The sequence below is a fragment of the Salvelinus fontinalis genome, chromosome 9 (genome assembly GCF_029448725.1).
Source record: "Salvelinus fontinalis isolate EN_2023a chromosome 9, ASM2944872v1, whole genome shotgun sequence".
Taxonomy (NCBI): domain Eukaryota; kingdom Metazoa; phylum Chordata; class Actinopteri; order Salmoniformes; family Salmonidae; genus Salvelinus; species Salvelinus fontinalis.
Genome location: NC_074673.1, coordinates 40677474 through 40696421, shown reverse-complemented (window position 1 = coordinate 40696421; position 18948 = coordinate 40677474). Strand labels below are relative to the sequence as shown.

At 42.5% G+C, this 18948-nt stretch overlaps 2 protein-coding genes across 6 annotated transcripts in view; both read left to right on the top strand.

Annotated features, from left to right (window-relative positions):
* The first annotated feature begins 2088 nt into the window (after positions 1-2088).
* Positions 2089-6340, top strand: LOC129862593 (diacylglycerol O-acyltransferase 1-like). Of its 4 annotated transcripts, none has more exons than XM_055934393.1 (18): positions 2089-2274; positions 2574-2775; positions 2880-2967; positions 3082-3122; positions 3198-3283; positions 3400-3452; positions 3544-3649; positions 3818-3922; positions 4077-4136; positions 4247-4350; positions 4445-4483; positions 4621-4662; positions 4750-4794; positions 4895-5007; positions 5092-5157; positions 5287-5374; positions 5559-5621; positions 5720-6340. In XM_055934393.1, the coding sequence occupies exons 2-18, from the start codon at positions 2645-2647 to the stop codon at positions 5894-5896; spliced, it is 1407 nt and encodes a 468-aa protein (XP_055790368.1). In that variant the 5' UTR covers positions 2089-2274; positions 2574-2644; the 3' UTR covers positions 5897-6340. The 4 variants fall into 4 exon arrangements, with proteins under 4 accessions (XP_055790368.1, XP_055790365.1, XP_055790369.1 ...); XM_055934390.1 differs by having other exon boundaries at positions 2570-2775; XM_055934394.1 differs by having other exon boundaries at positions 2089-2385.
* Positions 6341-7352: 1012 nt separating this feature from the next.
* LOC129862592 (NEDD4-like E3 ubiquitin-protein ligase WWP2) overlaps positions 7353-18948 on the top strand; it is a 42984-nt gene continuing 31388 nt past the window's right edge. For both annotated transcript variants that reach the window (XM_055934389.1, XM_055934388.1), the window contains exons 1-5: positions 7353-7435; positions 8451-8532; positions 9282-9435; positions 9573-9694; positions 10066-10203. In XM_055934389.1, the coding sequence (XP_055790364.1) occupies positions 8463-8532; positions 9282-9435; positions 9573-9694; positions 10066-10203 (484 nt within the window). In that variant the 5' untranslated portion in view covers positions 7353-7435; positions 8451-8462. The remainder of the gene's footprint in view (positions 7436-8450; positions 8533-9281; positions 9436-9572; positions 9695-10065; positions 10204-18948) is intronic.

Sequence of the window (18948 nt, the reverse complement as noted above, 5' to 3'; positions counted from 1 at the left end):
CGTAACCGATTGAAACGCTATTAGCGCGCACCACCGCTAACTAGCTAGCCATTTCACATCCGTTACACTAGGACAACAACATCTCCCTCAATGTGAGCAAGACAAAGGAGCTGATCGTGGACTTCAGGAAAAGGAGAGCCAAACACGACCCCATTCACATTGACAAGGCTGTAGTGGAGCGGGTCGAGAGCTTCAAGTTCCTTGGTGTCCACATCAAGACAGTCGTGAAGAGAGCACGACAACGCCTATTCCCCCTCAGGAGACTGAAAAGATTTGGCATGGGTCCCCAGATCCTCAAAAGGTTTTACAGCTGCACTATCGAGAGCATCCTGACCATTTGCATCCCCGCCTGGTATGGCAACTGCTCTGCATCCGACTGTAAGGTTCTACAGAGGGTAGTGCGTACGACCCAGTTCATCACTGGGACCAAACTTCCTGCCATCCATGACCTCTATACTCGGCGTGTCAGAGGAAGGCCGAAAAAATCGTCAAAGACTCCATTCACCCAAGTCATAGACTGTTCTCTCTGCTACCGCATGCCAGCGGTACCGGAGCACCAAGTCTAGGTCCAAAAAGCTCCTTAACAGATTCTACCCCCAAGCCATAAGACTGCTGAACAGTTAATCAAATGGCTACCTGGACTATTTGCATTGACCCCCTCCCTTTTTTTCACACTGCTGCTCCTTGCTGTTTATTAGCTTTGCATAGTCACTTTACCCATACCTACATGTACTGTTACGGATACAGGTATCCTGTATGTGTATTTCTTTGCTCTCCTTCTCCTTTTCCCTTACCCAATCACATTCCCTTTCCCTTGGTTTAAAACCCTGTCAGTTGTTTTCTCTGGAGCTCAATCTCTCTGTCTGTAGATCTCTTAGTTGGTTTTTGCAACTACATGTCACTTTGTCCCCACCTGTGAGTATTGGTTTTGTTATGGTGTTTGTTTGATGGTGGGAAAAGGGGGTAACCAGACAGGTCGCCCATGGGCATACACTACCCGTAGGAATACTTTGTATAAACACACTAATTAGAACTGGGTGGACCACCCTCTGTATTTTTGGTTAGTTAGTTAGCTGTTGTTGAAGTAGGCTACTCTAGCTTAGGGGTGTTTTGGGATATTTATTTCTTTCCTTGGGTCCAGCTCAGCCCCTTTTCCTGACCCTTTTCTTGGCCTTCCTTTTGTAGGTGTCCTGGCTTAGCTACAATACTACTACAATACTAGTTGACAACAACTATTGTCCCTGACATGACCACTAGATTGCGCTGTAGGGCTACTACATCTAGCCACAAAGCTATGTATTTGGCCATTGAGAGGCTTTGAAGCCACCTTTCGGCCATATTGGCACTCCCCAGTAGGAGCAGTCCTTCATAGGAATCAATGGAGAATTCTACAGTATTTCAATCAGTGGAGGCCGCTGAGAGGAAGACAGCTCATAATAATGGCTGGAATGGAGTAAATGGAATGGTATCAAACACATGAGGAAAAAAAACAACATTTGTTTGATACCAATCCATTCTGGACATTATTATGTGCTGTCCTCCCCTCAGCAGCCTTCACTGATTTGATTAAAGGCAGACTCAGCGATATGATGTAGATGCAGAGAGTAAACATCATAGTGGGTCAATTTTTGCAACAACTAAGAGTGTTGAAACGCAAGGCTCAACTTCTATGCTATTTTGGTCCCGTGGCTACCACGCTCTCACAGTACTGAAGCAAACCTGTGCGCATGCGCAGTGACTGTCTTGCATCTTGCTTATTTCAACATCTGCGGTGCTGCTGGTGGTAATGTCATTTCGCTGAGTCTACCTTTAAATGTTTCAAGAACAAAATTACATGTCTTTTTTTATTGTTGTATGGGAGACCAAAACATTAGTGATCTAAAAAATACTTTAAGGTTTGTGTTATTTTACATTTTTTATGTTTAGCTCACATAATATAATTAAAAGATATGCATTAAGGTGTCTTATAGAATAAATGCATTTCTATAGCTTCCAAAATATTTTTAACGGTGGAGGGAGGACTTCAGATGGAGGTACGCTGGCTTTAACACAGCGCCCCCTATATGTCATCTAGTGTAAATATAAATCATTGGTCCAGACAAACTGTACCATCTGCATCATGATGACTTGCACGCTAACGGAATGGTGCGTGGATCGTGAACATGCAGAAAAATGGAGACGTGAGATGAGAAGATATTCATGTTCAAATGATTGCCAATATGTTTTCCACATTTCTTTGCAGAAAGATCATCAATTCGAGGCAATTGATGTCAGGTCAGAACCGACTATTATTGCATGATATCAGTCATAAAAACAGCAACAATGTTGCGACAAACGAGGAGCAACAATATTGTGTTCGTTGAACGCTGCCTCGTAATCTACAAGGTGGGGGTGGCTCATGTGCAATTTATCTTAAACCTAATAATTCACGATGGAAATTGCTTCCCTGCCATGACAGTAAAATGAATGTACATTTTTTTTTTTTTTACTACTTGTCATTTTTACATTTATGAAGATTATAGCAATGCTTGCAAGTTGCAACAAGACAATCTCTGCTTTTTTGTTTCAGATAGATGTGGATATCTTGATGTGCCTTCAACTTTGTCTGATGTACTGATGACACACCATCAACACAGAGGCTGAGATGTCTGCAGCAGAACCTGAGGCCTGTGCCTGCTCCTCTTCTTCACTTGATGTGGAAGAGAAATGTCAGTACTATGGCAATTCCAGCTCTGATCCTCCCACTGAACCACATCCAGACATGGACATGTTCTGGTACACATTAATATTAAACCTATATCTCTATCTCCAGCTATTGCCATGATTTAATTGTTATTGACTGAATATGTTGATGTAATTTTGTAATTTTGTCACTGCAGCTGTCACAGTGTCCAGGATTCCTTACTGAGCTCTGACAGCCGCTTCACAAACTATAGAGGGATTCTCAACTGGATCATTATCCTTCTGGTGAGTCATTCTCTCTGGATACTAAATGTGATCATGCTAAATGTGATCAAGTTCTATAAGCTATGCAGGGAAAGAGAAGAGACCAATATTGTTGTATTTTGTGTGTTTTTTCAGATCTTGACCCATGCTCACCTGTTCCTGGATAACTTTATACAGTGAGTACACACACACACACTCGATTAGCAATTAATGTGTTTTCTTTTTTCTCTGACATACCCTCTTCTGAACAGACATGGCTTCTTGATTGACTTGAGGAAAGTCTTGGAGCACCTTATGGAGGACAATTATAACTGGCCGTCTGTCAACCTGATACTGGGTGAGGCTTTGTCACCACTGCACTATTGTCAGCTTAACTAACTGCACAAGGAATATACTGTTAATGAATTTGAGTAATAAACTCACTCATCCTTCATGCTTCTCTCACCTTTGCAGCTGCCAATATGTTTGCTATTGCTGCTCTTCTACTTGAGAGGTGTCTGGATAAGGTGAGACAGTTCTACCCTTGGCTTTTCAAATAAGAGAGGCTAGGCTATGTGAACTGTCTCACAAAGGTTGATATGTGTGTGTCGATTCTAGGGAACACTATCCCCCAGTGCAGGGCACTGTTTACACCTGGGGAACCTGGGACTACTAACACTTTTTCCTGCTGTTATCATTCTATATGATACTTCAATATCAACAGGTAAATACCGCAAGTATGATCTGCACAGATATTGACCTGTACCTGAAATTCCAGGCTGTTATAGCTCCATTGCAATAGAGTATATTTAGCTTTGTGTGGATGTGTAACCTCAACTTAAGATGATGACTCACCCTGTCTGGTGAAACTGTTTCACTATCTGCCTATCAGGGGGAGCATATTTCTCACTCTGGACCTACACTGTTCTTGGGCTCAAGCTTTATTCTTACCAAGAAACCAACAATTGGTATCGTCAGGGGTCTGTTCCATCTCCAGGTATGTCAGTGGCAACCTTTTTTTTCTTTGTGGATGCAGTTAATGCTGGTTGATTTCCTGCAGTTATCACTAATTGTAATTGCTGCTTAGGCTGAAGATAATTACTCTGCTGTTTGGATTTCTGGTGTGGTGAACATCTGTGTCTGTTTTCCAGGAACAGACGAGTGTGTATTACATGAGACAAAAAAATATATAGAACACTTAACTATTAAAGGTGAGTGTCATTCTTTCTCACGCGTAATGGCTTGTGCACAATTTCTGCCTGTCTAGTTGTAGACTAAGAACACAGACAATGACAATGACATTGACTGTTCTCTCTGTCAGACCTTTACTACTTTCTCCTGGCGCCCACTTTATGCTACCAGCGAGACTTCCCCTTCACACCAAGGGTCCGTATCAACGTTCTTTGTAAGACGCTGATAGAAATGGTGAGAACCTCACCCACACAATACCTATCCCGTGTAATTATTGTGTTAATATGCATTGATTATCCACCATCTTATTTTGGGTCTCTACTTTCAGGTGGTCCTTACTCAAATTATTGTGGGAATTGTGCAGCAGGTGATATGTTTTATCTTTTAGGTTTGGTATTAAATTATCCATCTGTTTGCAAGTCTATCTAAGATTTATTTGAAATAGCTTTATCTTTGTTACCCATTGTAATTCTATTCTGTGCGTACCTTTTGTTTTCCTATCAGTGGATTGAACCCATCTTCCAGAGATCAGAAAACTCCTTCTCTGTGAGTGAAAGCAATATCCCCTTTTCATCAAAAATGTAATGATATAATAATTTCACATTATTTCCTCTGACTGTTCCTTTCCTCTAGAATATGGACATCACTACCAGGGTGGAGCACTTGATGGAGCTTGTGGTAAGCGTGTTTGTGTTTTAGGGTAGGGGAGCATTATTAGTATGTTCTGGTGGTGTCAAACAATAGCCGTGTCAATAAAGCGGTCCATTTTCCTTTACAGGCTCCCAACCACTTCCTGTGGCTGATGTTCTCCTTCCTGTTTTCTCACTCCTACCTGAACTTCTGTGCTGAACTGTTGTGCTTTGGAGACCGCCATTTCTATGGGGATTGGTGGTCCGTTATATCATAATCTTTCATTTTGGATGACCCACTTGTATGTGTAACAGATGTGTAATAGATTCATATTTTCATCTGCAGGAATGCTAAAACACTGAAATGTTTTTGGGGGAATTGGAATATTCCTCTTCATAAGTGGCGCTACAGGTAATAGTGACTCTTGACACCTAATAGACTTTACCATTTTCTCTCAGAAGAGGTATGGACTGTGTGTGTAAAACTAACTTCAATCACTCTTTATCCCTCGCTATCTGTCTCTTTTTCTCTTACATAAAGACACTTGTATACACCACTACTGAAAAAGAGGGTGTCACAAAAGCAAGCAGATTTGCTGGTCTTCCTGATGTCAGCTGCCCTTTGCGAGGTAGGACTGGTCATAGTAGGACTGGTTGTTGTTATTATTATTATGGTGTAGATGGGTGAGTACAATCAGTTCAGTTATCCTGTGTGAAATAATGATTAGTTGCTAACTGCTTAAAGCTGTCCCATGTGCTACTATGAGACAATCCATGGTAATGGGTTATGTATTCACTTTTTGTTCCGTGCAGTATGTCATTGCTCTGCCCTTACACAGCTGTCGTCTATGGATCTTCTTCATGATGATCTTTGAGGTGAGGGAAACTGAAATACCATGAAGTATACACTGTATGTGTTTATGCAGTGTGTGTGAACATGCATGTTAGCTCCTCCCTCTCTTTCCTTGTCCCAGCTCCTGGTAGATGTTTACCTTGGAGACTATTTCAAGGGTAACTATGGAAATGGGCTGGTGTGGCTGTGCTTTCTACTGGGTCCTCCCCTGGCTGTGATGACCTATTTCCATGACCACTACATGAGTCACCATGGCCAACATCCTCCTGGACTGTCCGTTGCTGAGTGTTTGTCATGATCACTGTCTTGTACACAATTGGATATAGCACTTTCGGATACCTTTGAAAGACTTATGTCCAGCAATGGACAATTTGTAAGGACAGTTGGCATATCAGACAAATTGTTCCCATTTTTGTTGAAAAACTCTTAAATTTGAATTTGAACTTTAACTTGAATTTAAAAAATCTGTGGATACATCTTGTAATGATATGAGTCAACCACACATGAAAGATATGGCTGCTTATTCACTGTATATCAACTTATGGTTTTGGTTCACCCAATTTTACTGTAAACTTATGGATTATAGCCAATTTATTTCAGACAACATTAACTACTGGGTGAAAACTATTAGTAAATCACAACATGTTGAATTTAAGTACTGTTTGAAATATGTAGCTTCCAATTGAATTGTTGTTACTCAATATGGGGAAATGTGCTCTTAAATAAACATAATTTGAAGCTTTGTTGTCTTTGGTTTATTAAAGGGGCAATCAGCAGTTGCTACATACATTTTTGAACTTATAAATTAATGATATGTACACATTGATTCTTGAAGAATACATTTACATTACATTTAAGTCATTTAGCAGACGCTCTTATCCAGAGCGATTTACAAATTGGTGCGTTCACCTTATGATATCCAGTGGAACAACCACTTTACAATAGTGCATCTAAATCTTTTAGGGGGGGGGGGGGTTAGAAGGATTACTTTATCCTATCCTAGGTATTCCTTAAAGAGGTGGGGTTTCAGGTGTCTCCGGAAGGTGGTGATTGACTCCGCTGACCTGGCGTCGTGAGGGAGTTTGTTCCACCATTGGGGTGACAGAGCAGCGAACAGTTTTGACTGGGCTGAGCGGGAACTGTACTTCCTCAGAGGTAGGGAGGCGAGCAGGCCAGAGGTGGATGAGCGCAGTGCCCTTGTTTGGGTGTAGGGCCTGATCAGAGCCTGAAGGTACGGAGGTGCCGTTCCCCTCACAGCTCCGTAAGCAAGCACCATGGTCTTGTAGCGGATGCGAGCTTCAATTGGAAGCCAGTGGAGAGAGCGGAGGAGCGGGGTGACGTGAGAGAACTTGGGAAGGTTGAACACCAGACGGGCTGCGGCGTTCTGGATGAGTTGTAGGGGTTTACAGAATACAACTTCTAAATGCCTCATGAGCTTAGTTCAACTGTAGTACCCCATCAGAACCGAAAATATAAGCCTGTTTTCCGCCAATATTTGTAAACAAAGTATATGTAAAAAAACACTATTTAGCATCAAAATATGGTTAAATCTATAATGTTGATATCATGGCGGGTCAGTCATTGCCTCCATAGCTCTGTCTATTAATTTATTTGAAAGTGGTTACATTTCTCCATCCACATCCCTCAGTTTTGTACCAAAACGAGGGGGATACCTCGTTAACTGCTGTAAAGCTGTCAGATACTGTACATGTGTTTGCATGTTGTGAACCACAATTCAATGCGCTGGCCATTAATGTGAATCACGTGACCCCGTCATAGAGGCAGGCGGAAATGAAAGTTAACTAGCTAGTTGTACCAGCGGACCACAGCTAAAAAGGTAATTACGCTAAAATTAACAAAATACGTAACCAACAATGTCAAGTAATGTAGTATTGTTTAATACATTTCTTAAATAGTACACATATCCATCTACGTTTTCAAGAAAATGTGACAATTATCTTGTCCTTATGCCGACAACAAAGCTGTTCGCTAGCTTGCTAGGAGCTATCAAAATAGCTCACCATCTTCCGTGTTTTGTTTTTGTGTGCAGGGTATTTAAATACGGAGACAATGAGCCAATTTGAGTTACTGATATGTAGTTACAGTTAATCGATACGTTTAGCGAGCTAGTAGTTTGCAGCAAATGCGATGTCTCACCTTGGAACTAACTAAGTTAGCTACATCTCTTACAGGCAGTAAATGTTGATGTTCTCGTCTTGTCGATTTCGTTGGGTTACGCTGTTTACTAGTAACGTTAGCTAGCTACGGCTAATTGATCCGCTAGCTATATGCCTTCATAGTCGACATCAGTGATGAAATTACAAGGTGATTCACAAGGACTCGGCCACGACCCAAGTTATTGGCTAAGAGATAACGTAGCAAACCTTATCAGACTAACTAACCATCTCTTCACCTGATGTATGTGATAGCTAACGTTAGCAAGGAGGTGTATTTTAAGACGTGATAACACCCAGATATGAGTCGAAACTATTCGAGCTACTACTGTCTACAATGACTAGCTAGATATGCAGAGGAAATACAATCCACTGCCAGTTGTCATTGTGCCAGACAGTTCTTTCCAAGGTGGTGAGATGCCTAGATAGCTAATGTATGATCATTTGGCTGTAGTAATGTAGATGGCATTGGCATGCTATTGTTGGCTAGTTCATGTCTGTTGTAAGGATTCACTGAGACGTGCTATTTTACTATGTATGTTGTTTACGTTGTGGAGGGTACACAGGGGAAATGCATAACTAATTGTTTTGAATTGCAGTGTGTGATTTAGGCCTACTTTACAGTTTGCCTTCATGTCGGTTATGTGTGCTCTCTGATTGTGCCTGTGTGTGTCTCAGGGCTGTGATGTCATGGCAGCTGCCAGTGTGACAAGACCTGGCAATGTCCAGACCACAGAAAAATCACAGTTGACCTTGAAAGGTAATAATCAATATGAAACTTAATTCCTCTCATCTATCACCTTCTATTGTAACCTACTCTAATACTCATCCTCCTCTTCCCTATGTATGTCTGACAATTTCTCTCATGCCAACCACCCCCAGCTCTTTTCATCATCCATTGTTATTCCAATTTCCCATTTGCTCTCCCTGCCATTTATTCGCTCCCTTTTGCTCTCTTTTCCCTCAGTGAATTTTTAATTAACTACTAATATGTCACCCATCACTCGCTCCCCTTCTCATATAATATCAGATAAAACAGGTTTAATTCACCTTGACAGTTTAAAAGAATTGGAAGATTTCTGGTCTATTGAAAAGATACAGCAGTAGCCTAACAGTTATTCTGCCCATGTTTTCATTAGCGGATATTTAATTAAGTTCAAAGTTCATTCTGACATGGATAGGCAGACAGTTGTCACATTTCACAGGCCAAGTGAGCATCACAGTAATATGGAACAATCAACAACTAATTTTTTAACAGAACATGCAATCCAAGGGGCAATATCCACCTTGCTGTGCATGTGTCAGCTAGAGGGCGATATTTGCATTTTTGTGTTTTCTTGACATACATTTACTTGCCATACAGTTACAAATGCAGAGTAGCTGTAATAAGAATGTTTTATTACTGTAGGTTAATGGTTGATCAGAATTCGGTGTACCACAGTCATTCAAATGGTCTCTTTTTGTCATTTGCATATATGTTCATCAAATTTTTTTTTTTTCTTGCCGCAGTGGTCTCAGCAAAGCCTCAGTCGCCTAAGCTGCCCACCCGTTCCAGACTCAGCTCTTTTGTGGAGGTGACTGCCGATGGCCTGACTAGTGAAACCAAGAAAACAGGAAAACGTACTGGACACCTTGAGCTACAGTGGAACGAGGACCTCACCCTGTGAGCCACAGCCCCCCCACCTTCTCTCAATTCTGACACAACATGCCAATGCTATGCCGCTGTCCAGTAATACCACATGAATGTGTAATGTAGGTTTATCTGTCTGTGTAGCTGATTTTAACTTGTGTGTTGTGTAGGAATGTGACACCTCAGAGCCACTTAGATCTGAAGTTGTGGAGCTGCCACACCTTGAGGAAGGAGTTGCTGGGAAGTGCCACTATTGACCTGCTTGACACCCTGCGTACACATGATGGCAAGAGTAAGACAATAAAAGTGTATTTTTAAAGTTGTTTTAATTTTTATGTAGGCCTGTGTCCATGGATTGTTAATAGGATTCCTAGTCATGCTACTAAAGTAGTCTTTCCAGTTGAAAATATTTGGGGTTATCCTCTTCAGAAATGAAATATCAAATTTACACTTGTGAAACAGACTCCCTCAGGATGTTTTTTTATACAAACATGTAAGAAGAAGAGAGAAAGAACTTTGGTTGCCTTTACGCAATTGATAGAGCACATCTTATCATCTCTTACTCGCCCTAATCCTTCATTTTTTTTCTCTCCTTCATTTTCTCTTTCTTCACACTCTCCATATATCCCTCCCTCCATTCCACACTCCCCACTTTCCCTCCAGTGGAGAATCTGCAGCTCAGTCTGGTCTTGCAGACAGAGAACAAAGGCTCAGTTGTAGCAGGAGGCGAGCTGAACGTCTGTCTGGACGGCCTGGTTGTTGATCTGGGATCTTTGCCCAATGGCAGCACAGCAACAGACAGTGAGTCCCGCCTTACACCCCACATTCACACACACACGTTAACACTTACAAAACAAGTACACACTATTCTTAATGCAAACAAAATGCTCACACACACACACACTTTCACTCTTTCTTGCATTTTCTCTCTCTTGGTCTCTGGTATATATTCACACTCATTACATTTAGGGGCATGTTTGTGGTGACTTCTATTTGTTCTTTTTCAGACTCCACCCAAACGAAAAGTGGGGCTCATTTGGAAAAAGCCAAAGAGTTGTTACTTTGAAAGTGTGGTGGTCTCAAATGTGATGGAATATGAGTATTTTGAGCCATCGTTGCCTGTGTGCAAGTTTGTACACAGTCTTTTACGGGTTTTGGCAGAGTCTTTCACATGTTTTGAAACATGTGGACAGAAATACTCTGTTTGACCACTTTCCACACTTTCCTGTAGGCCTAGTTGATACTCTTGCTTAACATCCACTAGGCCTATAACTTGGGGACACACTAACAGAATTAGATTTAAACAACAGTAACGGACCTGTCAATAGTTGACTACACGTATACAAACAAGGGGCGGAAAAAGAGCCCAAACAGCAGACAAACTTTTGTAAGACAAAGATTGGGCTTTTGACAAAAATTGGGTTTTCCTCTAGAGTTGTTTTTAATGAATAACAACCCATTAACTTATTTATAGGGGTTGCTTGAGTTTCCCAGTTCATGCATCTCTCATCTTTGTATAAAACAACACACAAGCCTTTTCATACTGAATGACAGAGCCAGAGTGTTTCCTAGTGAATGAACACAAGTCAGGGTTGGGTCTCTGAGCATATGGTTCATAAATGTGTCTCTGTATGTGTTTTATATATCTAAATATGTGTGCATGAATATTAATATTGTTCTTAAAGCGATGAATAAGCTTCACATCCTCTGTTCCTTTTGGATCTGTTACTTTTGTTCTCCAAGCACTGTTTCACACACGCACGACATCATCACGCACAGGCATGCACACTTGTGCACATGCTTGGGAGTACTTATGTGTAATTTGCTTCCCAGAATTGCGTAATTGAGTCTTATTTCTATGAGCTGTGCAGGACAATCAACTCCTGTGATCCAGGACCGGGGGGGGGGGGGATAGGTGTATTAAGGCAATGAAATGTGCTTTCTGATGTCATAATGGTCTTGTTTGTTGGGGATGGTTGTTAGTGAATAGAGGTCTTGAGTGTGCCCTCTGAGGTCAGATTTTTTTGGGGGGGATGTTTTTTTGGGGATGTATGAAGGTCTGGAGTATGTGCTCTCTGGCAGGTTGGTGTATAAAGGTTCAAGTGTGTGCCCTGTTGCTGGGGGAAGGTGTGTTAAGACCCTCTGTGTTCTCTCTGAAGGCAGCTCTGTTACTTTACTGTTTTAAATCATTTCCCTTGGCAGATTATTTTTTTTTGACACGCTGACACACACTGCTACCATAAACAGGCCTTTGTGCTGCAGCCAGTAAAAAAACACACTTAGACCAGACAGTACTCACCTTTATGTACAGTGGGGCCTGACATTGACACCCTTGATAAAGATGGGCAAAAATGACTGAATAAAATGCATATTTAAATTACCGAGCTACATTTAACTGCCAAAATAAAGGATACACCAACATAGTGTCTTAATAGGGTGTTAGGCCACCACGAGCCAGAACATCTTCAATGCATCTTGGCATAGATTCTACAAGGGTCTGGAACTCTATTGGAGGGATGCAACACCATTCTTCCATGAGGTGTTTTGTTGATGGGGTTGGAAAACACTTGTCTCAGGAGCGGCTCCAGAATCTCCCATAAGTGTTAAATCCGGCTGTGATCTGGTGACTGAGATGGCATATGGTTTACAAAGTTTTTATGCTCATCAAACCATTCAGTGACCGCTCGTGCCCTGTAAATTGGGGCATAGTCATGGTTGCTAGAATAATGGCCTGGCAAGCATGTTTATACATGACCCTAAGCACAATGGAGTCTTATTATAGGACAACATTTAGATTTCTGCCTAAGTAGACATACCCAAGCATACATTATTTTCACGAGATGGCTATAAACAATTACTGGTAATGTTGCATTGTTTTAGAAAGGTCTGGAACTCACCTTTTCAATTAGTATTTAAAAAATAATAATAATTGCTGCCGTGTACTCACTTTTGAGGACACAAGCTCATTATGAAAATATGAACAATTATGACCCCCCCCAATTCAACCAAAGCTTGCCAATAGGGCTTGGAATGACTGAGATGCGTTCTAAATATAGTAGCAATCAAATAATTAACAACTTACGATAAGATTTCACATTTCTTATAACTGTAAAATAAATATGATCATACTTAGTGACAGTACAATATTGGCACTATTTCATACAACTGACGACAGAGAATTTTCTCCTTAACATCCACTGAGGGGTGCAGAGACACCATTCATATGTGTGCAGACTCGTTACAACTTCAGCTTTAAACACAAAGTGATTCTGTCCGTCTGTGGCAAAGATAGTGGTCTTGTTTCAGAGCTATGAAATTATTTAGTATTTCTTCATGTTGAGAGCTCTAAACCTTCCTGTAGGTTTTCACTCCAACCCCAGTTATGACTAACCTGAATCAGCTTATCAACCAGCTAATTATTAGAATCAGGTGCGCAAGATTATGGTTGGAGCGAAACCCTACAGGACAGTTGTTCTCCAAGAACAGGGTTGGAGAGCTCTGCGCAAGACTGTCAGATGGGGCTTACTGCCACTATAAGGCACGGGACCCACAGAGTGCTTTATACAATGCATTCGGAAAGTATTCAGACCCCTTCCCTTTTTCCACATTTTGTTACGTTACAAACATTTTCTAAAATGTATTACCCCATAATGATAAAGCAAAAACAGGTTTTTAGAAATCTTTGCAAATTTATTAAAAACAGAAATGCCTTATTTACTTAAGTATTCAGACCCTTTGCTATGAGACACAAAATTGGGCTCAGGTGCATCCTGTTTCCATTGCTGATCCTTGAGATGTTTCTAGAGTCCACCTGTGGTAAATTCAATTGATTGGACATGATTTGGAAAGGCGCACATCTGTCTATATAAGGTCCTACAGTTGACAGTGCCTGTCAGAGCAAAACCAAGCCATGAGGTCGAAGGAATTGTCCAAATAGCGCTGAGACAGGACTGTGTCGAGGCACAGATCTGGGGAAGGGTACCAAAACATTTGTGCAGCATTGAAGGTCCCCAAGAACACATTGAACTCTCATTCTTAAATGGAAGAAGTTTGGAACCACCAATACTCTTCCTAGAGCTGGCTGCCTGGGCAACCTGAGCATTCGGGGGAGAAGGGCCTTGGTCAGGGAGGTGACCAAGAACACGGTGGTCACTCTGACAGAGCCCCAGAGTCCCTCTGTGGAGATGGGAGAACCTTCCAGAAGGACAACAATCTCTGCAGCACTCCACCAATCAGGCCTTCATGGTAGTGTGGCCAGACGGAAGCCACTCCTCAGTAAAAGCACATGACAGCCCGCTTGGAGTTTGCCAAAAGGCACCTAAAGGACTCTCAGACCATGAGAAACAAGATTCTCTGGTCTGATAAAACCAAGAATTAACTCTTTGGCCTGAATACCAAGCATTACATCTGGAGGAAACCTGGCACCATCCCTATGGTGAAGCATGGTGGTGGCAGCATCATGCTGTGGGGATGTTTTTCAGCGGCAGGGACTGCGAGACTAGTCAGGATCGAGGGAAAGATGAACGGAGCAAAGTACAGAGTGATCCTTGTTGAAAACCTGGAAGGTTCACCTTCCAACAGGACAACGAACTTAAGCACATACCCAAGACAACGCAGGAGTGGAATCGGGACAAGTGTCTGAATGTCCTTGAGTGGCCCAGCCAGAACCCGGACTTGAACCCGATCAAACATCTCTGGAGAGACCTGAAAATAGATGTGCAGTTACACTCCCCATCCAACCTGACAGAGCTTGAGAGGATCTGTAGGGAAGAATGGTAGAAACTCCCCAAATACATTTGTGCCAAGCTTGTAGCGCCATACTCAAGAAGACTCGAGACTAATCGCTGCCAAAGGTGCTTCAACAAAGTACTGAGTAAAGGGTCTGAATACTTATGTAAATGTGATTTCAGTTTTTCAGCAAAAATGTGTAAAAACCTGTTTTTGTTTTATCCCTATGGGGTATTGTGTGTAGATTGATGAGGGGGAATTGTAATACATTTTAGAATAAGGCTGTAATGTAACAAAATGTGGAAAAAGTCGAGTTGTCTGAATACACTGAACACCAAAATGTCAGTTGGAACTGGTCCAGAACCACTCATAGTCCCCCATATGAGGGACTTAACATTTTGAGACTCAGTAACCACACACTTTCAATACACTTTGTAACCCTCATTTACTTAAGTGTTTCCATTATTTTGGCAGTTGCCTGAATATTGAGACATTATTTTATACTAATACAATTGCTCAGAGAAAGAGATTTGTTTAACAAGTAATATTTTTTTCTCTCAAGGGTTTGGGTCAAAATCATTGACACCACTGTTTTCAATACCTTTCAATTCCTCACCTTATGAGGATAATGGCACTGAACCTTTTTCTAAACTGTTTAATGAGTTGGAGAATATGTTGGGAGGGATCTTAGACCATTCCTCCATACAGATTCCTTCCAGATCCTTGATATCCATCGTCTGCGGTTATGGACTGCCCTCTTCAATTCAAACTACACGTTTTCAGTGGGGTTCAAGTCCGGAGACTGAGATGGCCATTGCAAAATGTTGATTTTTGTGGCCAATTAACAATTTCTTTCTGCATTTTGAGGTGTCCTTGGGGCTGTTGCCTTGCATGAAGATTCACTTGCGACCAAGTTTCAGCCTCCTGGCAGAGGTAACAAGGTTTTAGGGCTAAAATGTCCTGGTACTGATTAAACTTCATGATGACATTGACCTTAAGGCCCACAGGATCAGTGGAAGCAAAATAGCCCCATAACATCAAAGATCCACCACCACATTTTAAAGTAGATATGGGGTTATTTTTTGCTCATGCGTTCTGATTTTGACACCAAACCCACCGCTGGTGTGCGTGGCCACAGAGCTCTATTTTCATGTATGGGGGAATAGTCTAAGATCCCTCCAAATGTGTTCTCCAACTCTTAATATATATATATATATATATATATACATATTTTTTTAAAGGGTCCGTGTCGTTATCTTCGCAAGGTGAGGTATTGAAAACGGGTGTCTAATTTTGACCCCTACCTTATTTAGAAAAAGTTATTGTTAAAATCTTTCTCTGAGCAATTGTATTAGTATAAAATAATTTCCCCCAGAAAATGTTTTTTTTTATACAATATAGCTCAGTATTTTAATTATTTATTTTATACAGTCATTTTCATCTTTATCAAGGGTGTCTCATCATCGGATCCCACTGTATATAATGGAAACACTTTAGTAAATCCAGGCTGAATCACATCCGGCTGTGATTGGAAGTCCCATATGGCGGCGCACAATTGGCCCAGTGTTGTCCAGGTTTGGCCGGGGACTTGCCTAGTAAAATAAAGGTTAAAATACACTGCTCAAAAAAATAAAGGGAACACTTAAACAACACAATGTAACTCCAAGTCATTCACACTTCTGTGAAATCAAACTGTCCACTTAGGAAGCAACACTGATTGACAATAAATTTCACATGCTGTTGTGCAAATGGAATAGACAAAAGGTGGAAATTATAGGCAATTAGTAAGACCCCCCCCAAAAAAGGAATGGTTCTGCAGGTGGTGACCACACACCACTTCTCAGTTCCTATGCTTCCTGGCTGATGTTTTGGTCACTTTTGAATGCTGGCGGTGCTTTCACTCTAGTGGTAGCATGAGACGGAGTCTACAACCCACACAAGTGGCTCAGGTAGTGCAGCTCATCCAGGATGGCACATCAATGCGAGCTGTGGCAAAAAGGTTTGCTGTGTCTGTCAGCGTAGTGTCCAGAGCATGGAGGCGCTACCAGGAGACAGGCCAGTACATCAGGAGACGTGGAGGAGGCCGTAGGAGGGCAACAACCCAGCAGCAGGACCGCTACCTCCGCCTTTGTGCAAGGAGTAGCACTGCCAGAGCCCTGCAAAATGACCTCCAGCAGGCCACAAATGTGCATGTGTCAGCATATGGTCTCACAAGGGCTCTGAGGATCTCATCTCGGTACCTAATGGCAGTCAGTTTGCCTCTGGCGAGCACATGGAGGGCTGTGCGGCCCCACAAAGAAATGCCACCCCACACCATGACTGACCCACCGCCAAACCGGTCATGCTGGAGGATGTTGCAGGCAGCAGAACGTTCTCCACGGCGTCTCCAGACTCTGTCACGTCTGTCACATGTGCTCATGTGCTCAGTGTGAACCTGCTTTCATCTGTGAAGAGCACAGGGCGCCAGTGGTGAATTTGCCAATATTGGTGTTCTCTGGCAAATGCCAAACGTCCTGCACGGTGTTGGCTGTAAGCACAACCCCCACCTGTGGACGTCAGGCCCTCATACCACCCTCATGGAGTCTGTTTCTGACCGTTTGAGCAGACACATGCACATTTGTGGCCTGCTGTCTCCTGGTAGCGCCTCCATGCTCCGGACACTACGCTGACAGACACAGCAAACCTTCTTGCCACAGCTCGCATTGATGTGCCATCCTGGATGAGCTGCACTACCTGAGCCACTTGTGTGGGTTGTAGACTCCGTCTCATGTTACCACTAGAGTGAGAGCACCGCCAGCATTCAAAAGTGACCAAAACATCAGCCAGGAAGCATAGGAACTGATAAGTGGTCTGTGGTCACCACCTGCAGAATCACTCCTTTATTGGGGGTGTCTTGCTAATTGCCTATAATTTCCACCTTTTGTCTATTCCATTTGCACAACAGCATGTGCAGTTTATTGTCAATCAGTGTTGCTTCCTAAGTGGACAGTTTGATTTCACAGAAGTGTGATTGACTTGGAGTTACATTGTGTTGTTTAAGTGTTCCCTTTATTTTTTTGAGCAGTGTATATACACACACACACACACACACACACACACACACACACACACACACAGAGAGGCTTACAAACACATGCACTCTTATATGTCCAGTGCGCACACATCAACGGAATATATATGTTCAGAATAATTGTGAGCTGTTAAACCATATGGAAATATTGCCAATGCCAAACAGCAAACAAAATAAACTGTATTGGAGTTGGTGGGGAGGCTGGCTGCTGAGGATTGTTTTTTAGGGGAGCACATGAAATCCAAGACGCTTTGGCTCAATTCGTTGAAACATTGACTTTTGCGAGAATTTCAATAAGCAGTATTCACCAGCAGACGGTCGACCCTTTAACCACATTCCAACTTACTTTTCCTCCGGCTCCGGAAAGTTAGCTAAAGCAACACAAACAAACATACATACTCTTGTATATATAGTGTATGTGGACACCCCTTCAAATGAGCAGATTCGGCTATTTCAGCCACACCCTTTGCTGACAGGTATATAAAATCGCGCACACAGCCATGCAATCTCCATAGACAAACATTAGCAGTAGAATGGCCTTACTGAAGAGCTTAGTGACTTTCAACGTGGCACTGTCATAGGATGCCACCTTTCCAACAAGTTGATTTGCCAAATTTCTGCCCTGCTAGAGCTGCCCCAGGCAACTATAAGTGCTGTTATTGTGAAGTGGAAACGTCTAGGAGCTTCAATGGCTCAGCCGTGACGAGCTCACAGAACGGGACTGACGACCGCTGATGCGCATAAAAATCATCTGTCCTTCGTTGCAACCCTCACTACCAAGTTCCAAACTGCCTCTGGAAGCAACGTCAGCACAATAACTGTTCATCGGGAGCTTCATGAAATGGGTTTCCATGGACGAGCAGCCGCACACAAGCCTAAGATCATCATGCGCAATGCCAAGCGTCGGCTGGAGTGGTGTAAAGCTCGCCGCCATTGGAATCTGGAGCAGTGGAAACGAGTTCTCTGAAGTGATGAATCACACTTCACCATCTGGCAGTCAGATGGACGGATCTGGATTTGGCGGATGCCAGGAGAACGCTACCTGCCCCAATGCATAATGCCAACTGTAAAGTTTGGTGGAGGACGAATAATGGTCTGAAGCTATTTTTCATGGTTCGGGCTAGGCCCCTTAGTTCCAGTGAAGGGAAATCTTAGCGCTACAGCATACATTACATTCTAGACTATTCTGTGCTTCCAACTTTGTTTCCACAGTTTGGTGAAGGCCTTTTCCTGTTTCAGCATGACAATGCCTCCGTGCACAAAGTGAGGTCCATACAGAAATGGTTTGTCGATTTCAGTGTGGAAGAACTTGACTGGCCTTCACAGCGCCCTGACCTCAACCCAATCGAACACCTTTAGGATGAATTGGAATGCTGACTGCAAGCCAGGCCTAATCGCAAAACATCAGTGTCCGACCTCACTAATGCTGTTGTGGCTGAATGGAAGCAAGTCCCTGCAGCAATGTTCCAACATCTAGTGGAAAGTCTTCCCAGAAGGGCGGAGGCTGTTATTGCAGCAAAGGGGGGTCCAACTCATGCCCATGATTTTGGAATGAGATGTTTGGCGAGCAGGTGTCCAAATACACTACATGGACAAAATTATGTCTCATGTCTCTCAGGAGGTATATGCGGACAACAGCTAGACTATGACGAGCTCTGTTATTATTGGATGATGCATTCAGAGCAATATGACACAATGGTTTCTCCCCACCTAGACCGATATGGCCTCTCACAAGGCCTTTTCAGATG